General features: G+C 36.1%; 1 protein-coding gene and 1 non-coding gene across 2 annotated transcripts in view; both read left to right on the top strand.

The window, feature by feature from the left end:
• The first annotated feature begins 8,476 nt into the window (after window positions 1-8,476).
• Window positions 8,477-8,548, top strand: Trnaa-ugc (transfer RNA alanine (anticodon UGC)). Its single transcript has one exon. It is a non-coding gene; the product is annotated as a tRNA-Ala (tRNA).
• A 5,111-nt stretch (window positions 8,549-13,659) lies between these two features.
• Window positions 13,660-23,811, top strand: part of LOC129949179 (tafazzin) — a 37,916-nt gene continuing 27,764 nt past the window's right edge. Inside the window, exon 1 of the mRNA XM_056060462.1 lies at window positions 13,660-13,952. Within this exon, the coding sequence (XP_055916437.1) occupies window positions 13,821-13,952 (132 nt within the window). The 5' untranslated portion in view covers window positions 13,660-13,820. The remainder of the gene's footprint in view (window positions 13,953-23,811) is intronic.

Here is a 23,811-nt window from a genome sequence, read left to right as displayed (position 1 = left end):
ATTAAAATTACAAATCAACAAACAATTTTTTTTAATTTATTAAAATTAATTATTTAAACTTATATATGTATGTACATATCAATCCCTTAATGCAACAGAATGTAAAATATTTTTTGTGATCCCATTTTTCGCCAATACAAACAAATTGGATGGTTTGCTCACTCGAAAGCACGCCACGTATAGTTGTCCTTGTGAAAAACATGAAGTGCTCAAATGTAAGCCGCAGACAGTCATCGTCAATCTAATTGAAAATTAAAGGCGTTTGAATTGCATTGGCCCATCTGTGGTTATAATAGGGATTCGCGGTAATAATATATTTTCACCTCGGAATTTGCCATTCAGAATTATGGCTTCGATAAAATTTTAGCATTTTTTATTAAATTTGTAATTACTAATCACGTGCCGTTGCACAACCGTAGTTGGTTCAAATTACGAAGCAAAATTAGAGGATGTTTTACTCAGCAGAGGCGAGTTTGGGACCTAACGGTTATAAATGTAAATTTCTGCGCTGTTAATATTTTTAACAAATGATTGTCCTCCATTATCGGGATTTCTTCTATGATGTGTTTGGTTTCCATCAACATTTGTGATCATATCGTTGGGGAAATTTTTCGAAAAAAATTTTAGTACACTTTCCATCTGCTACGCAAGGTGATGAACGATGAAGATTGCCGCATGGACCATGAATCATGTTTATTGTAACAATATCAAACAACATTTAATCAGTAGAGGAATCTGAATTTTCCGCAGAAATTATATTATGTCGATTCCCGCAGGATGTATTTTATCGACTAACCGAACCAAAACGTGAGCATGAGGTAATCCCCGCTGTTTCCATTCAACGCAATGCATCAGCAACTTGAGGAACGAAATACATGTAATTTTGTAATGAAATTTATCAAAGACTTCAATTTTTGTCTGAATACAAGTGCTGCAATGTCATGCAAGACAATAGTAAAGATGTAATTTCCTACCATTTCGGCTGCCCATATTCGCGTACCTAAGTCCTGAACATATTCTTGCATATGGAGTGGACTGCCTATGTATCATGAGGCAGAGTTAACGATTTGAGCGGCGTTGCTGATGATAGTGTCTTGTAGGTGAATATATTCTTCCGCACGCAGCTTTTTTGATTAAATCTTAAGTATCGTAATCGTTCGCTCTCTGTCTTTATATACATGTCAACAATGAATTGCTAAAAAAGCTCACGACATTGTAGAATAACGTTGTTCTGATCGCGTCTTATCATCAACCGATACGCATACAAATCCTTCGACCGGACATTCTTGTTTCGGCACTTGTTGCGGGATCTCGTTGTTTAATATTTATGCAATACCCACCTTGTCCCTTCCAAAACATTAGCGGATATTGGAGAGCGTCATATGAACGGCGTGCACCAGCAATAAACTGTAGATTATTATTTCTTCTACGAATCTCGATTTTTCGCGTAGCTGTACAATCGCGACCATGATTTCAGCAACATTGTCAAAAACAGGTGCATTGAATCTACGAATATGCTCTCCAACAGGTGTTTTCTCAGGATTGATGACAATAGCGTGATTATCACTTTGTAGTTTGTGCATGTGTGATTTGAGTATTTTCAACAATTCATTGTGCTAACTCAACAGGGCATCCAAGTTGCTGACGATGCGTCTGGCAAAAAGTGAGCCACAACGTTCATCCACACGTTTATCTTCGCCGCCCATAAAGTAAATTTGTAAAAATGTAGGTTCGTTCGGCATTGGTAGCAATGAGCCCCTTTTTTTAGTAAATTTAAATTGTTGACCATTTTTATAGCATTATTCTTGACTATTTTCGTTGCTCAAAACGATGTCATTTGGAAACACGAACTAAATGTTCGAATTGACTTTATGAACAGATTAGAATCTGGATCTGTGATGATAAATAAACCGTTCAATGGTTCTGGTGATGTCTTAATTGCAGGTAATTGGCGATTCCTGATGAACAACACATCCTCGGTGTCTAAACTTATAAAATTATGAATAACACAAAAACAAATAATTAATAATTACAGCCCCTGCAAAGGATATCTGATCAATTATCACTTGCGCAGTTATTGACAGAGTTTAAAATTATTAAATTAACAATATTGTTTAAACAATAGAACTTAGGAACATACAAAATAAATAAAAACATATTCTTAGACGTACCGAATGTAAATGCAAAATTTCATTGAAATTGGTTTTAGTCGTTTCGGGGGATTATGGTAACTATCATTGTGACTGGAAAATTTTATATATTAGATAAAACTTTTCATCATTTTCAATACAGATAAATTTTAATGGTTTTAAATTGAAGCATTTATTCGTGAGATACCGGCCGAAATCTTGGAAAGAGTATGCTAAAATTTGACTAAGCGGATGGGCCATTTGAAGCGCAGTATTGAAGTATTGAAACAATTTACTTTATGTATCACTTACGGAATATACCAAAAAGTAATACTTGTTGTAAACTGAAATTAATTGGTTGAGGGGGCTGTCTTCTAATACTTGTACGGCTATAAATAAAGTTTAAATGTTCCAAAATTGATGGTGATATGACTGATCCATTGGTTAATTTTATATTAAACCACAGCTGAATGCACTCTCTGTATTTAGAAAGCGATGGAAGATTTATGAGCGTGAGCCTATGATTGTACGATGGAAGTTCAAGCCTATTGGACCATGGGAAGAAAGGGAGGCAGATGCGCATGAAACTGGTTTGAACTCCTTCTATTCTGTTTATATGGTCTGAATAAATGGGAGCCCATATTATGCAGCCATATTCCAATATTGGTCTTACAAGTGATATATAGAAGTTAAAGAATATAAGGATCGCGAAAATCATGTGAAAACCGCTTCTTAAATCCGAGAGTTTTGATTTTTTAATAATATAATCATTATGATTTGTAAAAGTTAATTTTGAGTCAAAAATAATACCTAGGTCAGAATAAGTAGAGAGTTTAGTCAAATTAAAAGAGTGAAATTGATAATTGAAAGTCAAAACATTTTGTTTGCGTGTAAAACACATTGATTTACATTTGTCTATGTTTAGTAAAAGCTTATTTATAAAACACCATTCGCGAAAACTATTTAGATCATCTTGTATAAGTAAAAAGTCGTCAATTGAGTCGATACGTTTGAAACTTTTAATGTCATTAGCGTAAATTAAAACAGATGAGTGTTTTATAATATAAAATGATCTTCAAATGGTAGACATGTGCATTCAAGAATACACAAGCGTCCACAGGTTTTTCTCAAAACCCACCTCTGTCTATCAACTCCTACTCTCACCTCCCCGCGATGAACATCGGGTGCCTAGTACCTCAACTGGAGATTGGGTTCCAACCCCAGTGGAAAGTTGTTGGGGGCAGCAAACGAGAGAGGGAGGAAGAGGTGTTTCCACTAAGGCACCTCTCCTTATACAGGCGGCAGCGGACGAATTCTCGAGATAGAATCAACGGTGGCGTCTACAGTTCCAGTATGGTCGAACTACTTAGTGAACACCTTATAGGACTTCTTCGACATATTCGGAGCCCAGGCCTATAAGGAGCGGTTCATCCGGCTCCCCTTCCTTGGAGTTATACTAAGGATCTGGCCCTCCAGGTTGGGGGTTGTGCCGTCGGGGTGACTTCCTGGCCACGTAAAAACATCATAGTTTCGAAGCAACAACAAGCCTCGAATACGGACGGATTCACTGTTGACAACCCACGCAAACGAAATAAGGACAACGAACTTCGGATACGTACGTGGAATGTTAGGTCCCTTAACAGACCACGTGCAGCCGAACAATTAGCGGAAGCCCTAAACTGCTGCAAGGCAGATATTACAGCCATCCAAGAAGTGCGATGGGATGGACCGGGTAAACGCAAACTAAAAGACTGCGATATCTACTACGGCGACTGCTACCGAGAACAAAGACAGCATCTATTTGGGTGTGGATTTGTTGTTGGAACTAGACTCAGGCAAAAAGTCTTGAGTTTCAACAGTGTGAGCGAGCGCATCACGACAATCCGCATCAAGGCTAAATTCGCCAACATAAGCCTAATATGCGCGCATGCCCCAACAGAGGAGAAAGATGAAGACACCAAAGATATGTTCTTCGAGCTCTTGGACAAGTCATATGAGCAGTGCCCTGGCTATGACATTAAAATTGTCTTAGGAGATTTTAATGCCAAGCTAGGAAGAGAAGGCATCTTTGATGGCATAATCGGGAGATACAGCCTGCACGACACTACCTCCGACAAAGGATTCAGGCTGGTCGATTTCGCTGCGGGGCGAGACGTTCTGGTAGCTAGTAAGCAGTTCACGCATCTTAATATCCACAAGGGGACATGGAAATCTCCTGATCAATCAACCGTCAACCAGATTGACCACATTGACCACATTGACCACATTGCGATCGACGCACGACACTTCTTCAGTATCCAGGATATCCGAACATTCCGAGAGGCCAACATTGACTCGGACCACTACCTCGTTGTAGCCAAGGTACGGCTACGGATATCCCGATCCAAGCCAAAACAAGGAAGTACTGTGAGAAGATTGGACGTTAGACGGCTACAATCGCAAGAGACTGCCATGTCCTTTTCCGATCGAGTCTCTAATAACCTCTTAAGGAGTCCCATGCTTACTGCATTAAGCATTGAAAACCAGTGGCAACATTGCCTTGCAGCCATCAGAGATGCCGCCTCTGAAGTGCTAGGTTTCACACGGCCACCACAGCGAAACCCCTGGTTTGACGACGAATGCCGGCAAGCTCACGCAGCGAAACAAGAGGCATACAAAACGGCGCTGCACAAAAGGACGAGAGCTGCTCGCGAGCTTTACGAGCAGAAGAGGAGAGAGGAACACCGGCTTCTTAGACGGAAAAAAAGAGAGCATGAGAAGCGCGCGATCGAGGAGATAGAGAAATGTCACAACAGGAATGAGGTTCGTAAATTTTACCAAAAGGCAAAAAAAAACCTCCCAAGGGTACCAGCCACGAACCGAAGCCTGTAAAGACGATCAAGGGAACATCGTAGTAGAACCACAGTCGATGCTGAGAATATGGAAAGATCACTTCTCCAAATTATATAACGGCGATGACGAACCGAATTCCGCTGTAAGGGAGATAGAACCACTCAACCTCGGCGACACGCAGATCAACAATTCCGCCTACCCGACCTTGACGAAGTGAAGATAGCTATATCTAAGTCAAACAAAGCTGCTGGAGCTGACGGCATCACCGCCGAACTATTCAAAGCAGCAGGCGATGACTTGGTAGGGAGCATGCACCAACTCATCTGCAAAATTTGGTCGGAAGAAAGCATGCCCGATGAGTGGAATCTCAGCATAGTGTGCCCGATACATAAGAAAGGAGACCCTCTAAACTGCGCCAACTACAGAGGCATCAGTCTTCTTAACATTGCGTATAAGATCCTCTCTGCCGTATTATGTGAACGTCTGAAGCCATTCGTCAACAACCTGATTGGTCCTTATCAGTGTGGCTTCAGACCAGGAAAGTCCACTATCGACCAAATATTCACACTACGGCAGATCTTGGAAAAAACCCAGGAGCTTCAAATCGATACCCACCATCTCTTTATCGATTTTAAAGCCGCGTATGACAGCATCTATAGGGAAGAGCTCTACCGAGCAATGTCTAGTTTTGGCATCCCTGTCAAACTTTTCCGTTTGTGCAGAATGACGATGGAGAATGCACGCTGCTCTATCAAGGTCGGAAAAGATCTTACCGATGCATTTGATGTCAAAAAAGGTTTTAGACAAGGCGATGCACTGTCATGCGACTTCTTCAACATCGTTCTGGAAAGAATTGTGCAAAACTCAACCGTCAACACTAGAGGCACAATCTTCTAAAGATCCATCCAATTACTCGGATACGCAGATGATATTGACATAATTGGAAGATCAAAGCGTGATGTCAGTGGAGCGTTTTTGAGCATTGCGACGGAAGCGAGGAAGATGGGTTTAGTGGTCAATGAGGGCAAGACCAAGTATATCCTGTCATCAAAAAAGGACATTGAACAACGACGTCTTGGACAAAACGTCACCATGGACAGCTAAAACTTTGAGGTAGTTGAAGACTTGGTCTACCTAGGCACCGCTATTAATGCAGACAACGACACCAGCGCTGAAATCAAACGAAGAATAACTCTTGCAAATCGCTGCTTCTTTGGACTTAGAAGGCAATTGAGAAGTAAAGTCCTCTCTCGAGCATGTAAAATCACCATCTATAAGACACTCATCATCCCGGTTCTCATTTATGGCGCTGAGGCCTGGACAATGTCAAAGAAAGATGAGAGCATCTTAGGATGCTTCGAGAGAAAAATTCTTCTGGCGATTTTTGATCCCGTACGCATAGAGAATGGAGGAATGGAGAATGGAGGAGAAGATATAACGACGAGCTGTACGGGCTGTACAGCGACACTGACCTGGTTAGCAGAATCAAAGTCCAACGGCTTAGATGGCTAGGTCATGTAGAGCGGATGGACATCAACGCTCCAGCCCGGAAGGTCTTCGAATCCAATCCCGAGGGACGGCGCAGTAGAGGACAACCGCGACTCAGGTTGCGCACGCGGTGGGTGAAGCCCTCAACCAACTTGGTGTGCAAAACTGGAGGCAGCTAGCTAGGGACCGAGCTGGCTGGAGACGCATGTTGGTTGAGGCCCAGGTCCGCCCCGGACTGTAGCGCCACCTTAAGTAAGTAAGTAAGAGTGTTTTATAATAGAAGGTACGTCGTTAACGTACAAAATAAACAGTAAAGGTCCTAAATGGCTACCTTGTGGTACGCTAGAGTTGGTAGAAAAATATGATGACCGCTTATTCCTAAAAATAACGCTGTTTGGTCTATAATAGAAGTACGACGAAACCCAAGTAACAAATTTATCGTTAAAACTTAGGGATTTAAGTTTGGAAGTTAACGTTAGATAACAAAAAGAACTGAAATGAAAGAGGTTAGTAACTGTTGACTTATTTTGAACAAAACCATGTTGAATGTGACAAATGATAGACTTTCAATTAAACGACGTGACTTTACAAATGATGGACTCAAATAACTTAGGGAGATGGACAGTTTTGCAATGAGACGATAATTTTTTATTTCATTTTTATTACCCTTTTTATGTATCGGTGTTATGAACGAAGTTTTCCAAATTTCAGGAAAATTTAAAAATTTGAGCGATTCATTAAAAAGAACACGAAGAGCATAAGGATAAATAGGATGCGCATTTCTTCAAAATATAAAAAGGTACACCATCTGGACCAGGGCTATAACAAAAGTCAAGTTCTGTATCTTTGCGAAAGATTTCATCTAAGGGACATTTTGTGAAAGAGCCAATAACTCAGGCGTTTGATAGGTGTTCGCTACTTCGAAAGCATCTTTGAAAAAAATTGGAAACATATTTGAAATTTTCGCAGTCATTTCTAAGTTCGCTGTTGAAAAACATGCAGTTTGGAAACCCGTCAGAAAATCTCTTAGTATAAACATAGCTCCAAAAGTTTGTTGGGTTGTTTTTTATGTCGGTTTCAGTATTTTAAATAAAGTCATTATAAAGAATATCTGAATAGTCAATAAACATATTTCGTAGTTCATTGTATATTACCAAGGCATTATCAGCTTTAGTTTTATTATATTTAATCCAGGCCTTGTTTTTAAGTTTTTTAGACAAGATTCAAACCATGGAGGAGATTTAGAAATATTGCGCGGTTTTCTCAATGGTGTGGTCTCATACAAAAAGTTAAAGCGAACGCAGAAGAATTTAGAGCACAAAGCAATCATGTCTTTAAGTATACATAATAGTTTTGGGAACTATCTTAATTTTGAAGTTTGAAGTTTTAAGATGTATGCTTTTTTTTAATAAAGCATTTTGAAAAAAATTGTCCAACTCCTCACCGAAAGCTCTTCTTTCCAACGCCTTTCTATGTTTTTACCATAAACGGATTGATTTAAAGACTTTTTTTAAAGTTCATTTTTAATAATTTAAACTTTAAATTTATTTTAAGCTAGAGAAAAATTCATTAAAATAGCTAAATAAACCATAACTTACTGGTCCCATACGGACACTAAGTTAAACAATAATACTAAATTCTAATGCCTTTGAGTGTATGACTTAGAATTAGTCGTTTTTTTTTTTTTTTTTTTTTTTTAAATTCATTTTTATTTATTCCATCTTAAACCTATCTTAAAGCTAGACAAAAATTCATAAAACTAGCCTAATTATCCATAACTTACAACTAACTTAATGGTCCCATACGGACACTCTAAGCTAAACTATAACACTAATTACTAATGCCTTTCGGCCTTAAGATCTATTTTACTTCAATTTAAATTTTATTTGTTTTGTTTTTATTAGAAAATTTTGAAAAAAAACTAATATCAATATTAGAATTAGTCGTTTTCATAGTATGAAAGCTCTTTTAGAATTTCCAGAAATGTTAAGCCTTGTATTGTTTATTGAACTCTTAAAATTTTCATCGGGGATGTAGCTCAGTGGTAGAGCGTTCGCTTTGCATGTGAAAGGCCCCGGGTTCGATCCCCGGCATCTCCAAGTTTTTTTTCAACAAATTTAACATCTTTCCATTTAATGTGAGTTATCGAGTACTAACATTTCATTAACTTTTATATGAACGCCAAAAGAAAGTTTAAACAAACACAAGAATTGGCTCAAGTAATAAACAAATCCAAAAATAAGAAAACACCGATGGCTTTATAATTTTATGTTAAGAGGGATTTCATGATAATGCAGCCAACAACGACGCTTTAAAACCAACCTGGAATACAAATTAGGGGCGTCTGCAATCCTACATTCAGATAATAAATTGATGATGGAACTCTTTGAGAATTTATCTGTTTACCAACAACTATAAGCATATAATGTATGTGCGTCAGCGTCAGTCATTGAGTTCTGAGTATAAAGAGTCTTGAATTCGCATTAACCTAATAAAATATAAAGTGCAAATATTTTATTGTTTTCAGATAAAAGGCTTGTTTTTTTTAAGTAAAGTTAAAAACAGACATGCTCGAAGCTTTCACTTATACTTCCTGGAGAAAGACTTTTCAGTAAGTCCGTTCAATCACAATGGTTTGGGAGGTATGAGAAAGGCGATAAGTTCATTTGTGGAGAAGAATATGTATGAAAGAAAATCTCTGGTGGAGGAAATGTGGGAATCGTTGTTCCAGTAAATAAAACCACAACAGTGGGCTACCCTTGATGAACAGCGATGCCAACATCAAGAAGATCCTCAGTCCTTTGGACAAGCCAGGAGAGTCCTCAAAGGAAGAAACCAAAGAAATAGTCATGGAAAAATTGCAGCCCATCATTACAGCTTCAGTCATCGCTCTGGATGAGTGTCATTTTGGTACGAATCTGGAACTAGGAATTGACCTTTTTTCTTCCGGCCATAAGGACCTACACGAAATCGTGAGGAACCTTCTCAACCCCGCCTTTAAGTTGCTCTGACGGCCACAATATTTGGCGGTTCTGAGGGCACATTTGGCCAACAAAAGCAATAGTCATAAGCTCAGTATTTTGGGTTGAACTTGTTGTGAAAGAGGAAGAAAATGTTTTAAATAAAATGAATTTTTATTGTAACCGTTTTGTTTGTTGTTGATTCTATGATATATTTTTTAGACAATTAGCTTCTCCTTAGTGAATTGTTCGGACCAGTTGAAGTAAACAAAGAGGATAGCTGCAGCCAAGTGAGCTTGTAGTTCTTGATGGTTCATGTCGTGAGCCCAATCCACCCGTCCCCAGAACTTCAGTAGAAACTCTTCTTTGAGACGAGCTTACTTACTTACTTAAGGTGGCGCTACAGTGCGGGGCGGACCTGGGCCTCAACCAACAAGCGTCTCCAGCCAGCTCGGTCTCTAGCTAGCTGTCTCCAGTTTCGCATGCCAAGTTGGTTGAGGTCCTCTTCCACCTGGGTGCGCCTCCTGAGACGCGGTCTTCCTCTACTGCGCCGTCCCTCGGGATTGGATTCGAAGACCTTCCGGGCTGGAGCGTTGATGTCCATCCGCTCTACATGACCTAGCCATCTAAGCCGTTGGACTTTAATTCTGCTAACTAGGTCAGTGTCGCTGAACAGCCCATACAGTTCGTCGTTATATATTCTCCTCCATTCTCCATCTATGCGTACGGGACCAAAAATCACTCGAAGAATTTTTCTCTCGAAGCATCCTAAGACGATCTCATCTTTCTTTGACATTGTCCAGGCCTCAGCGCCATAAATGAGAACCGGGATGATGAGTGTATTATAGATGGTGATTTTACATGCTCAAGAGAGGACTTTACTTCTTAATTGCCTTCTAAGTCCAAAGAAGCAGCGATTTGCAAGAGTTATTCTTCGTTTGATTTCAGCGCTGCTGTCGTTGTCTGCATTAATAGCGGTGCCTAGGGTCTTCAACTACCTCAAAGTTTTAGCTGTCCATGGTGACGTTTTGTCCAAGACGTCGTTGTTCAATGTCCTTTTTTGATGACAGGATATACTTGGTGTTGCCCTCATTGACCACTAAACCCAACTTCTTCGCTTCCATCGCAATGCTCAAAAACGCTCCACTGACATCACGCTTTGATATTCCAATTATGTCAATATCATCTGCGTATCCGAGTAATTGGTTGGACCTTTGAAAGATTGTGCCTCTAGTGTTGACGGTTGAGTTTTGCACAATTCTTTCCAGAACTATGTTGAAGAAGTCGCATGACAGTGCATCGCCTTCTCTAAAACCTTTTTTGACATCAAATGAATCGGTAAGATCTTTTCCGACCTTGATAGAGCAGCACGCATTCTCCATCGTCATTCTGCACAAACGGATAAGTTTGACAGGGATACCAAAACTAGACATTGCTCGGTAGAGCTCTTCCCTATAGATTCTGTCGAGACGAGCTAGTGATACGTTAAAATCAATTTAAATTGATTAGAATTCATTTTATTTTCTCAAATAATTTGAGAAGAACAAAACTTCTTACTCACAAATTTTTACATCAATACAAAATTTGACAGCCGGTGTTAAACAAATTTAAACATCAAATGAAAACGTGTAAATATTAGGTGTTAACGATTTTCGGGTTTTCGAAAACATTTTGCCGAAAACCCGGTTTTGGGTTTGATGTGAAAAGACTATAAGAAAAAGAACATCACCATTTATATATTTGGATATAAAAACGTGACTATTTTCTAAAAATATAATCATCGATCATTCTAAAAATCTTAGATTTAAGACATAGCAGTCAAAAAATGACATTGATATTAAGTTATGTTTGCATTAACGGTTAAGTAATTGGGTGCGTTCCATTATACCGCATTTGCATTGCCTGTCAACTCGACTTGACATGGAACACCCAACGAAGGCGCACCATCTCATGTTATAGCTGTGTTCCAGACCTAGTTTCAAACAGTTTCAGACTCAAAGTTGCAGTCATTTTTAGTTTGAAGTCGTTCCGTACTTCAAAAGTTGTGATAATTCTTACAAAATGGAGCGGGTGCGAGAAAGTTAAACATATCCCTTTTTTGCCAGATTTAGTCCGAGGAATTTCTTCTGACGTTTTCTGGGCTTGTCAAGTTCGGTTTGACGTTCACGCCAAGTAATGACAAAAGAAAATAACCGTGTGTGGCCTATTGGCTAAGGGTTGCCCAAGTAATTCTTTTATTTTTATGTTAGTTTTAGTAAATGTAAATATTATTCATAAAATTACATCTTTTTCTGAAGAAGAAATTTGTAGTGTCAATATTTATTGAAAATTGTAGTGATTTTAAGAAAAACTCATTTTAGTTTCGTAATGTAAGGAATAATTTGATTTTTATTTAAAACAAATATGAGATAACTTTTTTAAATTTTTCAATGATCTTCGATAACTCTGCTCAAGTACATTTTTTGACATAAAAAAGTAGTCCAAACTTTTGACAGTTTGCTTTCTCTCTCTCTCTGAGAGCATTGCATCCCCACTCCTCAAATTTGACATTTGACCAACTTTTAGTGCAAGAAAGGTATGGAACAGACTTTATTTATCGAAGTTTCTAATTTCTGACTTAGATTCAGCTTTAATAGAAAACTTAAACAAGGAATTTGACATGACTTTTTTAAGAGTTACCTTTTATATTTTTTAATAAAAATGCTATTCTTGTCGGTTGTGGATGTAAGTATGACTAATTTTAAATGCTTTTTTTCCTTAACATTTATCCTCTTCCAACTCATCAAACTCTCCTAGCTCTTAACCTGAAGAACCTTAAAGAGCTTCAATAGCTTTTTACTATTACAAACAGATGAGTTTTGACATAGTATTTATATTTGTTAACTTTGCTTCACTCCAATTTGCTATTACTAACATCTTTGTGGGTGAAATAAAAGTATAGTATTATAATGGAGCAATATTTGTTAACGTTCTCTGTAGCTAAATTGCGGATTTGGAGGTTCTATAAACAAAGCAAAAGCGGCTTAAATCGCCATATTGACTTATTATATATAAACTGCTAGCAGCCAATTTGACGTTGATTGCACGTCTCTTTTGCGACACTTGCACTGCTAACAAAAGCGGGAAACTGGGTGTAACATTTGGCGGATTCATTAATGTAGTCACTACGTAGTCAATATTCAATTAGCTTTGTGAATGCAAAATTGCACTAAAAAGCTAGTTGATCCGGAACTGTCATATTAATGACAAACATTTGTGTTTTAAAAACTCAAAACTATTTGTTTGTTAAGCATAAGTTAATACATAAATCATCCATAATAGGCTAAAGATCTGTCTAGACACTTGGCCAATCTATGTTTGTTAGTGTTGAGATGGCATGAGCTGCTGCAGAACGAGATACCTGAATACTAAAAAAGTAAAAGGCATGAAATGGAAAAATGAGACTCAAATGTCAAACAAAGCCATTAAAAAACGACTATCGTTTTTCTTCAAAAAATTATTGTAAATTTCACTGACTTCCGGTACGTGACTGTTTACCTCCGCCGGTTTACCTCTACCAGTTTACCAGTTTACCACCCCCGGTTTACCTCTGGACGGTTTACCTCCAGAGCAGGCAAGGTAGTTTGAAATGTGTCTTATTTTGCTCACAGGGTGCTTCCTTGGTAATGCAAGGCCCAATCTTACTGCTTTTGGCGTTTTATATTATAGTGCCACTCGGCAGAGAGTTCATTTATTTTAAACAATTTTTACGAAACCTACTGGACTGAAATTTATTTACTTTTTTACTGTCTGAACTGTCCCGCTTCGCTAACTTCTATGTCAGTAAAAGATTTTCGCAGCTAGAGACAACAGATGTCGCTCGATTCGATTGATTTCGCCGTTACGATTTGAAGAGTTAGTACAGTTTAAATGAAGTAGAATCATGTTGTTTAATGTTTGTAATGGAAATTGACACGACTATCGGTTGATATATAATTAATTAATGTGTGCAACACTCAGTTTTCGTTTGAATTCACCCAAACCAATATTTTTCTTAATAATGTTAAATAATTGGTATAAAATTGTCAAGTGTATTAGTTACCCTACGTCGAAGACCCAAACCATCTCAATTTTAAAATAATCTAGTACAATATAATATCATCTGTCTCTTTCACGAAAAAGAAACTTCATTGCCTTCTCACTCTCATTGAATAATTTTTGACATTTTATTTATGTACCTGTCTTCATTCTGTCTGTCTGTACCTGTCAAACTCGCAACTGGCTGCTGGTGCTTGCTTCGGCGGGTAATAATTAATAATTAAAAAAGAATCATTAACGTGGTTCCTTTCTTTCAACGAAATTAATTAACAAGTTTCAATAAAAGAAACATATCGAATTAAGTAAAAACAATTAATATTATAATCTACTCATAATGTATTGCCTTATAAGTCTAAACATGTGTAAACTGCGTCAATTCGAACGAATTCGTGCAGCAATATTAAAATCGCCCGGGTTCTTGCGTACTCAGGAATTCACAACAACTCAACTTGTATTCAAAAATAATGTAAGTTCGAAATGAAACTATTCACTTAATCTTTAAATTTAATATTGGTAGTGTTATTGTTTGATGAATGCAATCAAAATTTTATGATTCTTGTTATATTTTTATTGAAAAAATGTGCTAAATGCCACTTGCCAGTTAGCACTTGATTGGAATTATAAATAAATCGAAACAATTGAGCGCCTCCAACACATAAACAACAAATTGTTAGGTATAAAAGTCTTCATTCATACACCAACCAACGTTGGTGTTAAGGTCAATGCACTGGTTTCAGGTTTTTACAGCGATTATGAATAAATTAAACTTAAACGGGCGACAAAACTGAGAAAATCGAAGATTATGAAATGTAGTGAAAAAAGGTTTACCAACATAATGAAAGGCTCAACTTTCCATTACCGCAGCACGAATTTCGACTCGCGGTTTTTTTTATTCGATAGATATGTGCAAATAAATAATAACTATAGCAATTTTAGAGCGAGGAAACATTTATTTCTATTTTTAATTAATTTTTAAAGTTCACTTTTTTCCATACAAAACACTTAAAAAATGGTTGATTTTGACATTTCTTCCCTGTTTTATGTTCAGTGTTGCCATACTTGTTTTTTTTTCTTGGTAATTTCTTTTATTTTAGTGCTCAAATGGAAAAGTACTTTGCATATACCCAAACTCGGACCCACCCCAAATCCTATAGTGACCCCAAGCAGGGGGGTTGCATACCTAGCTCTTAGTACGCCGTGCTATCAATTAAAAAAAACTTGTTTTAGGCTCAAAAAATGCAATACAAAAAAGTAGGGTTAAGTCCGAAAAAGAAAATATTTTTTTTTATGACTTAAAGTTGTTTCCTCGCCCTAATATTTAAAACATGTTCTATTGAGACCCCTACCTAACTGTAAAAAAAAAATCAGAAGGAAATTCGTGCTGCGGTAATGGAAAGTCGCCCCTAATGAAATGACCAACTAGAACTTTAAAAGCATAAAAGTCCCTAAAAAAACTGGCTTTTAGTTAAATGATAGTTATGAACTTGTTTTATTTTTTTTGATATTCGGTACATGGGCCAACAAGAATTTGTAATTGGCAATTATAATTTTTCAAAGGTCTTAGTCTTCGAAAGGACTCTATCAGGTCTGGTAGTGGAGGGGACGAATCCGGACGGCTAATTTGAGAAAGCACTTTTTCATGACAAATCTATAATCCCTATCTTAAATATTCCTATTGGATATTTTCAGTAGGTCTATTATTTGTTTTGAAATACTCCTCATTAGTTATTAATTTTTTTTTCTATATAACCCTTAAAATGTAAAACATTGTAAATTAATTGTTTGTTCCTAGGAAAAAATGTTACAAATTTAATTGTTAGGAATTGCTAACATTTTTAACATCCCATAGGAAATTATTGTAATCGAATTGAAAATTTTGATACTCGTATTTCTCGACATTTCAAGGTCCCTAGAGTCGAATTAAAAGACTTAAAAAGATGTCTGTCTGACGTGTGTACGAACATTTTTTTCGTCGTCCATAGCTCAAAAACCAGAAGAGATATCGAATTCAAATACATTTTGTTATAAAGATAATAATGCGAAATCATGAAGAAAAGGATCTCATGACAATTGGGTTGGTGGTTTTTTTTTTTACAATAGCAGTTTAAAAAAAGGTGAACATTTTGGTTAAACCTAAGTATCTTACGAACCAATAATGCTAGTGACTTGAACTAAATTTTGTATAATGTATTGTTACGTGATACCAAACAAATATATTTTTGGAAAAAAATCCAATCAACGGTTTTTTTTTTAATTCAAAAAAACTGACAAAAAAATATTTGTAGCCTCAAAAATTGTACGAATAAAAAATAGTTTTATCTCCAACACAATTTTGTGCAACGAAGAATAACGTTTTCAACATCTGATAAAATTTTGAAAAAAATCGAATTGACAGTTTTTTTTAACAAAAAATAAAAACTTACAAAAAAAATAATAAAAGTTGGTACAAATTGATTTTCGACTTAAATAACTTTTTTTTAAAACCTTGAGATCTTGTTTATTTATTGTCTTATTTATCTTGTCTTATTTATTAACCAGTAATTTTTTTTATAAAAATGTTACAGTAAATTTGTTCATACAAAATGAATATCTACAAAAAATAGTACGCAGGTTAGGTTAGGTTATAGTGGCTGTCCAAGATGGAAACGAAAGAATTATTCTCCTAGTTAATTCTTGAGTTTTCGAGCTAGAGCAGGGCATGTGCAGAGAAGATGAAGAACCGTTTCTTCCTCGTCCAAGTGGCGTGCTTTCCTATTAGACAGTGCCCGGTTATGACACCTATTATCGAGCTTATATGCGATCTGCTAGAGAGAGCAAGCACCTTGAAAGTTTTAAATCCAGTGTTGGCCAGATGTTTTTTGTGACTTGACACGTGGTGATGTTGTTCCACCTGGTGCCTGCCCTCCTCACAACGTCTTGCATTAGCATCAGTTTACAAGTAGCGATTGTTATGCCAGTACTTGCCAAACGTGGTAGGATGGGCTGTACTGTACCGTTCCTGGCAAGTTCATCTGCCTTACAGTTAGCTGGAATATCTCTATACCCCGGCGCCCAGCAAAGGTGAATATTAAACTGTTGCGCCATCTTCATTAGAGATGATCGACAGTTATGGACTGTTATAGAGTTTATAGAGACAGAGTCCAGAGATTTGATAGCGGCCTGGCTATCAGAGAAAATACGGATATCAGATGTTGATATCACGTTTTCTTTGAGTCAGGACAAGACTTCCTTTATCGCCAAAAGTTCCGCCTCAAACACGCTACAATGATTGGGAAGGCGGAATGAGAGACTTAATTTCAGTCGTTCAGAGTACACACCTCCACCAACCCCTTCTTTTGTTTTTGACCCATCTGTGTAAAAATGGATTGACTCATCCTCCAAGAATGTCCTATCATCCCAAAAAGGTTTGGGAGGTATAGAAATCTGAAAGTTTCTGTCGAATTGCATTTAGGGGATGGTGTAGTCTGTGTGCTTTGGAATTGATTCTAAATACCTTAGAATTATGTAGTGGTCAATGTTATTGTTAGTCCACTGCGACGAAGCATTGAGGCGAATAGCAGAGCTTGCAGCTATTTGTTTGCTTAATATGTCAAAAGGTGTACGGTAGAGCAAGGTGTCCAGTGCCGCAGACGGGGTCGTGCGAAGCGATCCGCTTATACATAGGCAGGCTGAACGTTGGACTTTATTTAACTTATCCCTGTTTATACCTTTCTCTAAAGCAGTCCACCATACTGCCACACCGTACGTTAAAATCGGTCTGATTACCGATGTGTATAGCCAATGCGTGATTCTGGGTTGTAAACCCCATTTATTACCAATAGCTTTTTTGCAAGAAAAGAGAGCTATAGTAGCTTTTTTGACTCTTTCCTGTAGGTTATGTTTCCAATTTAGTTTTTTGTCTAAGAAAAGACCCAGGTATTTAGCCTCGGATTTAAATTGGATTCTTTTAATATAGGGAGGGTTGACAAATGGAATTTTGTATCTTCTCGAAAATAAAACCTCGGTTTTGTGTGGGTTAACACCCAGTCCACACCGATCAGCCCAAAGTATTAGTCTGTCCAAGGCATTTTGTAAGAGTTCTTTTAGGATACTAAGATGCTTTCCTGAAACTGCTATAGCAACGTTGTCCGCATAGGTTATCACTCTGAAACCCTCCGCATCCACACTAGTTAGGATTTCATTCACCACTAGGTTCCAGAGGAGAGGGGATAGAACACCAATTGCGGTGTTCCCTCTACTAACGAATCGTCTACTAGAAGAGTTGCCCAGTTTTGAGCTAATTATGCTGCTAGTAAGCATTTAATAAATTAACTCCCGAAGCGAACTCTCTACATTTAGAGATGTTAGTGCAGATGTGATTGCAGATGTGTCCACGTTGTTAAAGGCACCTTCGATGTCAAGGAAAGCAACCATAGTGAACTAAAGTGTGTAACGCTGTTTCCACCGATTTACCTTTACAGTAGGCATTTTGAGACGAAGACAGAAGTCTTGTATCGATACTTGCCCTTAAATGGATATCAATCAATCTTTTCAAGGTCTTAAGAAGGAATGATGATAGACTTATAGGTCGTAGATCTTTGAGATTGACTTGGGAGCATTTACCTGCTTTAGGTATAAAAACAACTTTAACTTCTCTCCATGCCGAGGGAACATGGTCCAAGTAAAGACAGCTGGTAAAAATTTCCTCAAAGATTGGTGCAATTATATCGGAAGTCTTTCGTAATTCGGTTGGTATTATTCCATCTGGTATATGATCGTTATCGTTATTTTTAATTTTTTTAGAATAATTTATTTGATAACTTTTTTAACAAAACACAAAAACTACAAACCTTTTAAGCAAGAGAAATCGACAGACCGAATGGAAACTTATCAGTGTGGGTCTCATCCCTGCCTCTTTTTAAAATCATTTAAGAACAATCTTTGCTAAAAAAGATATTGTATCTTACTGTGCAAGACTAAATAATATGTAATAAATAAAAAAAATCGTTCAAAGTCAATGTCTATTTTTGTGCTTATAATACTTAAGGGGGTCATCCCATGTCACGGCCTGTATTTTAAGGTATTTTTATGATTTTTTTTACGACCTGTAAATAGATACCACTTTTTTAAGTTTTTTGTGCTGAAGGCAACCCATCCAATTTCAAGTCATTCGGTCAAGTCGTTTTTGAGATACGATGGATGAAAATTTGAAAAACTCACTTTTCAGAAAAACTCGTTTAAAGTTTCAACTCCCCTTAACTATAAAAATATCAACTTACCTTTCAATCGACGATGCCTGGTCCTTAGAGTATTCCTTCTTCTTCTTTTTGAAACTCTTTCAAAGCATTCTTGAATCAATTATGGCTTGTTTAACGGTATGAGAACGTGAGATTCACTTTTCATCACGTTTCTCAACATAATTATGGGCTTCGCAGCCTATAGGGCATCCCATAACCGACATTACTTTCAAATTACTTTCAAGACCTTAGTTAAAGATTTTCTGAATAACTTTATCAGTAAGTTTACCTAGTCTTTTTCCGCCGATTCCTTTATTTGTTTTTTCTTTTTTAACAGCCCGAAGTCGTGTCTTTAAAACGACTTCGAATTTTGAAAAATCCCTTTACTACCGTATTCTAGACATATTAAACTAGCAATTCATGACATTTTTAAACCCATTACATGGGATGACCCCCTTAAGACGAAAAGTTTGTTGGTTTTCATGTTTTGTAAAAAATGTTGTCAGTTTATTTTCAGCTAAAAATAAGCAACAATATTTTGCATATCATAAAATAACGTTCATTTTAATATCTGTTTTTGTGCACGACATTTTTAGTCCTAGAAAACAATATTTATCAATTTTAGCAGCATGTTTTAAAAGATACCGACTTAACTTTTCTAAGAAAATTATTTTAAAGGACCGGTTAAAGCTATCAGTGGAATCCATCAGTAAAACTTGAAACAGGAGGAATCTGAAATGTTTTACTAATGAGCGTTTATAGCAACCAGTAAATTTAAGTCATTAAATTAAATAACACTTTGAAGCTCCGCGCCTCAGACAATTTTTTTACTGTTGTTTTCATCAGTAAAATTTTTAAAGATTTGATCGGAACAGTATAAAATTAGAACACCAACAGTAAAACGACATGAAATTTTGTTGGCTTATGGCAGTTAATGTAATTTCATCATAAAAAAAATTAAAATGGTTTTATAAATTAAATAAAACTTTAAAAGCATAAAATGAAATAATTTTGAAGTCAATATCTTCATTTTCTCATTCGAATTGGAATCGAACAGCAGTTTTGAGATTCTTATTTTTTATTAAAAAACTGACTGTTGGATTTTTCTTAAAATTTTAATAAATGTAAAAACAACATTATCTATAAGAAAAATTAAATTTTTACCAACTTTAAGGGAACTATTTTAATTTTATTTATAAAAAAAAAATATTTTATTTTCAACATATACACTGCGGGTCATAAGGTTAAAAGCAGGAATTTTTGAGAAGTAAAATCGATATTTCTCCCGTTACATGGTAGATTAGAAAAAAATAATTATAGTAAATGAAAGACTACTTTGTTAACAACAAAATGTAAAATTTGAGAATATTAGAGAATTAGCTAACGGATCTTTTATGACAAATTGTCAATTGAGTCGAAAATATGCGTAAATAAATCGGGTCTTAAGATTAGAAGCAGTGAACATATAACATTGTCTTATGAAGTGAATTCATTTTATTTTCGGTATAAACGGTGCATTTCATAAATTAATTGTTGTTTATTGAGTTGTAATAAAAATGGGCAAGACAAAATATTTGACAGTGGATGAAATGGCAAGAATAGATGTTTATTGCTCTGAAGGTCTTTCATGCTGTGCTATAGCCCGAAAAATAAATCGAAGTGATCATTGTGTCAGCAACTATTTAAAAAATCCATCGTCGTTTCTAAAAAATTATAAAGGAAACACTTCCTCTGCCTTAACATTTCGCGAAACGCGAAATATACTTAGAATAGCGACAAATTCATCTTTATCGGCAGCTAAAATTAGGGATAAAGCTATTGTTAAGCCAAGCTTATCGACTGTCAAACGCACGATCTGCAATGCTAAACACATAAAGCGCCTGAAGCTTAAAAAAAAAACACCACTTAATGACGCAAGGAAGAAGCAACGCTTGTGTTTTGCGAAAGATCACATGAGCTGGGATGTGCAGAATTCAATGACTACTAATGATTGGCGGAAGGGTATTTTTTCCGACGAAAAAAAATTTAATCTAGATGGGCCAGATGGTTGTAATTATTATTTCCATGACATGAGGAAAGAGGAGCGGTTTTTAAACCGCCACCATAACAGAAAGGGAGGCGTTATGGTCTGGAGCTCAATTTCGTTTTATGGCACTATAGACTTGGTAGTCCAAGATAGTAAAATGACTAAAAAAACCTCCAAAGCCTTGCCGGAATCATTATTCCCCAAAATTACCGAGCTTTTTGGACCAATTTCATGGATTTTTCAGCAGGACAACGCTCGGATACACACAGCCCGAGAGGTAAAAAAATCCTTCATTACAAACCAAAACATCTACTTGCTGCCTTGGCCACCATATTCCCCGGACCTTAACATAATGAAAAATGTGTGGGGCTGGCTTACACGTAAGGTGTATGAGGGAGGGAAGCAATACGATGACAAGGAAGCACTTATTCATGATATCAAATTGTCCTGGAGTGAGATTTCACTGGACTACTTGGAATCTCTTTATAAATCCCTAAAAGATAGAATTTTTAAAGTTTTTTTAAAGGCTGGTGGCTGCACACATTATTAAATATTTAATAAAACCCAAAAAAACTTAAACAAAATATGAATAACTGCATTTTATTTTCATTTATTTTATGTGCTTCTAATCTAATGACCCGATTTATTTTCGCATATTCTTGACTTAATAACAATTTGTCTTAGAAGTTCAGTTAACTTAATCTCTTCTATACCCAAAATGTATGTTGTGTTGATAACAAAATAGTCTTTCATTAACCATAGTTATTTTTTTTAATCCATTATGTAACGGGAGAAATATCGATTTTACTTCTCAAAAAACCCTGCTTCTAACCTTATGACCCGCTGTGTACATACATATGCACATACATACAGTCGTGGTCATACAATTAAGCCACAAAACGAATGTATCCTATTCTCTTAAATAAGCTTTCCTGTATCACGTTGTGTCTGTTTTTTTTTTAACGGTTAACAACTAACATTATCTCAATATAAGAACCGTATGTCACCTAAGATTCAAAGATGTTTTGCTTTTAAACAAAGCGCTTCATTTGTTGTTAAGTCGCAGTGCAGGTGGTCACATCATTAAGCCATTACATTTGAAACAGGTACTTTTATATTATTCCATGTAGATATTTTATCAAAATGTTTTAAAACTATTTTATTATTAGGGAAATGTATTATTAAAATATTTAATTGATAACAGTTATAGGAAAAATAAAACCTCTACTCCATGTGAAAGAAAAATTATTATCAAATGCTTCAAAAAGCGCAGTTCAATATTTTAAAAAACAATAAACCTTTGAGAAATTATCTCAAAAAAATTTTTTAACATCCGTTGAATTAAGAGCCCAAATGGGGGAGGACTATGTTGTTCAATTATCAGCAAGAACCCTACGAAGGCGACTTCAAGAACAAAATTTGAATTGACGAATATCTAGACGTTAGCCCTGTAAAAAAAAATTGCTCGAAGAATGAGGTTTGCTAAAGAACACCTTTATAAAAGTCCAGGAGGGACGAATCCAAATTCAAAGTTTTTTCTGTGACGAAGACAGTATGTGAAACCTCCATTGAAAGAATTGGACCCGAAATACACAAAAAAAAACTGTAAAACATGGAGGGTTTTCCATGATGGTTTGGGGATGTTTTACATCATCAGGAGTTGGTCCATTGGTGCAAATTTAAATATGACAGGAGAAATGTACAAGGATATTTTGGACAGTCATTTAAATAGGGATTATGCTGACAATTTACCGTTGCGTTGGTCTGGATATTTCGACAGGACAACGAACCGAAGCATTGCTCTCGGCCTCTCGGGTCGTTAAATCCCTGTTTGAATCAAATTCAATCTAAGTCCTGGACACGTCTGCTTAAAGCCCGGATCTGAATCCCATAGAAAATCTATGGGGTATCATAAAAAAGCAGTTGCAGCTATAGAAAAGGCTTCTCTTTGGAACATCGTTAAAGAAGAGTGGTCAAAAATAACTCCTGCCCAGTGTTCATTGCTTGTTGGTAGAATGCAAAAAAGATGCACAGAAGTAATAAAACAGAAAGGATATTCAACTAAATTCTAGCTGCACAGAAGGTGCAAAAGTTGCCCTCAATAGGGTTAGATATTTATAAACGTACTTCATTGCAGATGGTTAAATTATATGTCCACTTCCAAAATCGATTAAAACAACATATCATTACTGTAATAAGTTTTTCAAAGATATTTTTTAAAAATAAAATATCATCTGAACTTCTAGTTACTAACAGTCTTATTTAAAAACGCTGTATAGAGCCTACATAAAGTTATGTTATCTCTATACTGCCTCTAAACGCAAAAATGCTATTTATAAAACTTATACAAGGTTGCATAGTCCCATAATAAGCTAAACGCGTTTTGAGGTTGAATAGAGCCTACATAAGGAAATTATTGTTATTATTATTTCGTAAATGTCATTTTGATTTCTCTCCTCTCTTTTTGAAATTAAAATAAAAACAATAATGCCTCTCGAGTTTAGCTCGTGAGCCGAAGAAACGAAGAATCTAAAAAAAATATAGATTTTCGAAAGAGAATATCATACAAATAATTGGAATTATTTTGTTATATTTTAGTTGCTATGACAACTAGCAGATTTTATAGTACTTTTGGCACTTTTTTTGATATAAGCATTGTATAAATAAAATTTATAGCAGATTTTTTTATAAATAGGAATTTTTGCAACGTTACATAGAGCCTACATAAATCCTTATTCACTGTATAACTATTCATCTGTTTAGCGAATTCTATTAAATAAGACTGTAAATGTATATTTTGCATAAATAAATTATTTTATCATGTGTTAAGTTTCTTCATTTTCAACGAAATCTTTTGCTATATATTGATGGCTTAATTGTATGAGCACGACTGTAGGTACTTATTTGGTATAGTACCAAATTTGAATGAATTCGCTCACGCTATTGGTTTAAGACATAATGTATTTGGGGTCAACCAAAATTTTTATTTCATTTTAATTGCTACAGTAAAAAAAACAGCTCACTCAATTTTCTGTCTGTATCTGTAAAGCAAACTTTATTTGAAATCGATAAATCTACTGGTT

This window comes from Eupeodes corollae, chromosome 3 (genome assembly GCF_945859685.1).
Source record: "Eupeodes corollae chromosome 3, idEupCoro1.1, whole genome shotgun sequence".
NCBI classification, from domain to species: domain Eukaryota; kingdom Metazoa; phylum Arthropoda; class Insecta; order Diptera; family Syrphidae; genus Eupeodes; species Eupeodes corollae.
Note: the sequence above shows the minus strand (reverse complement) of the source record. Positions and strands in the feature narration are given on the sequence as shown.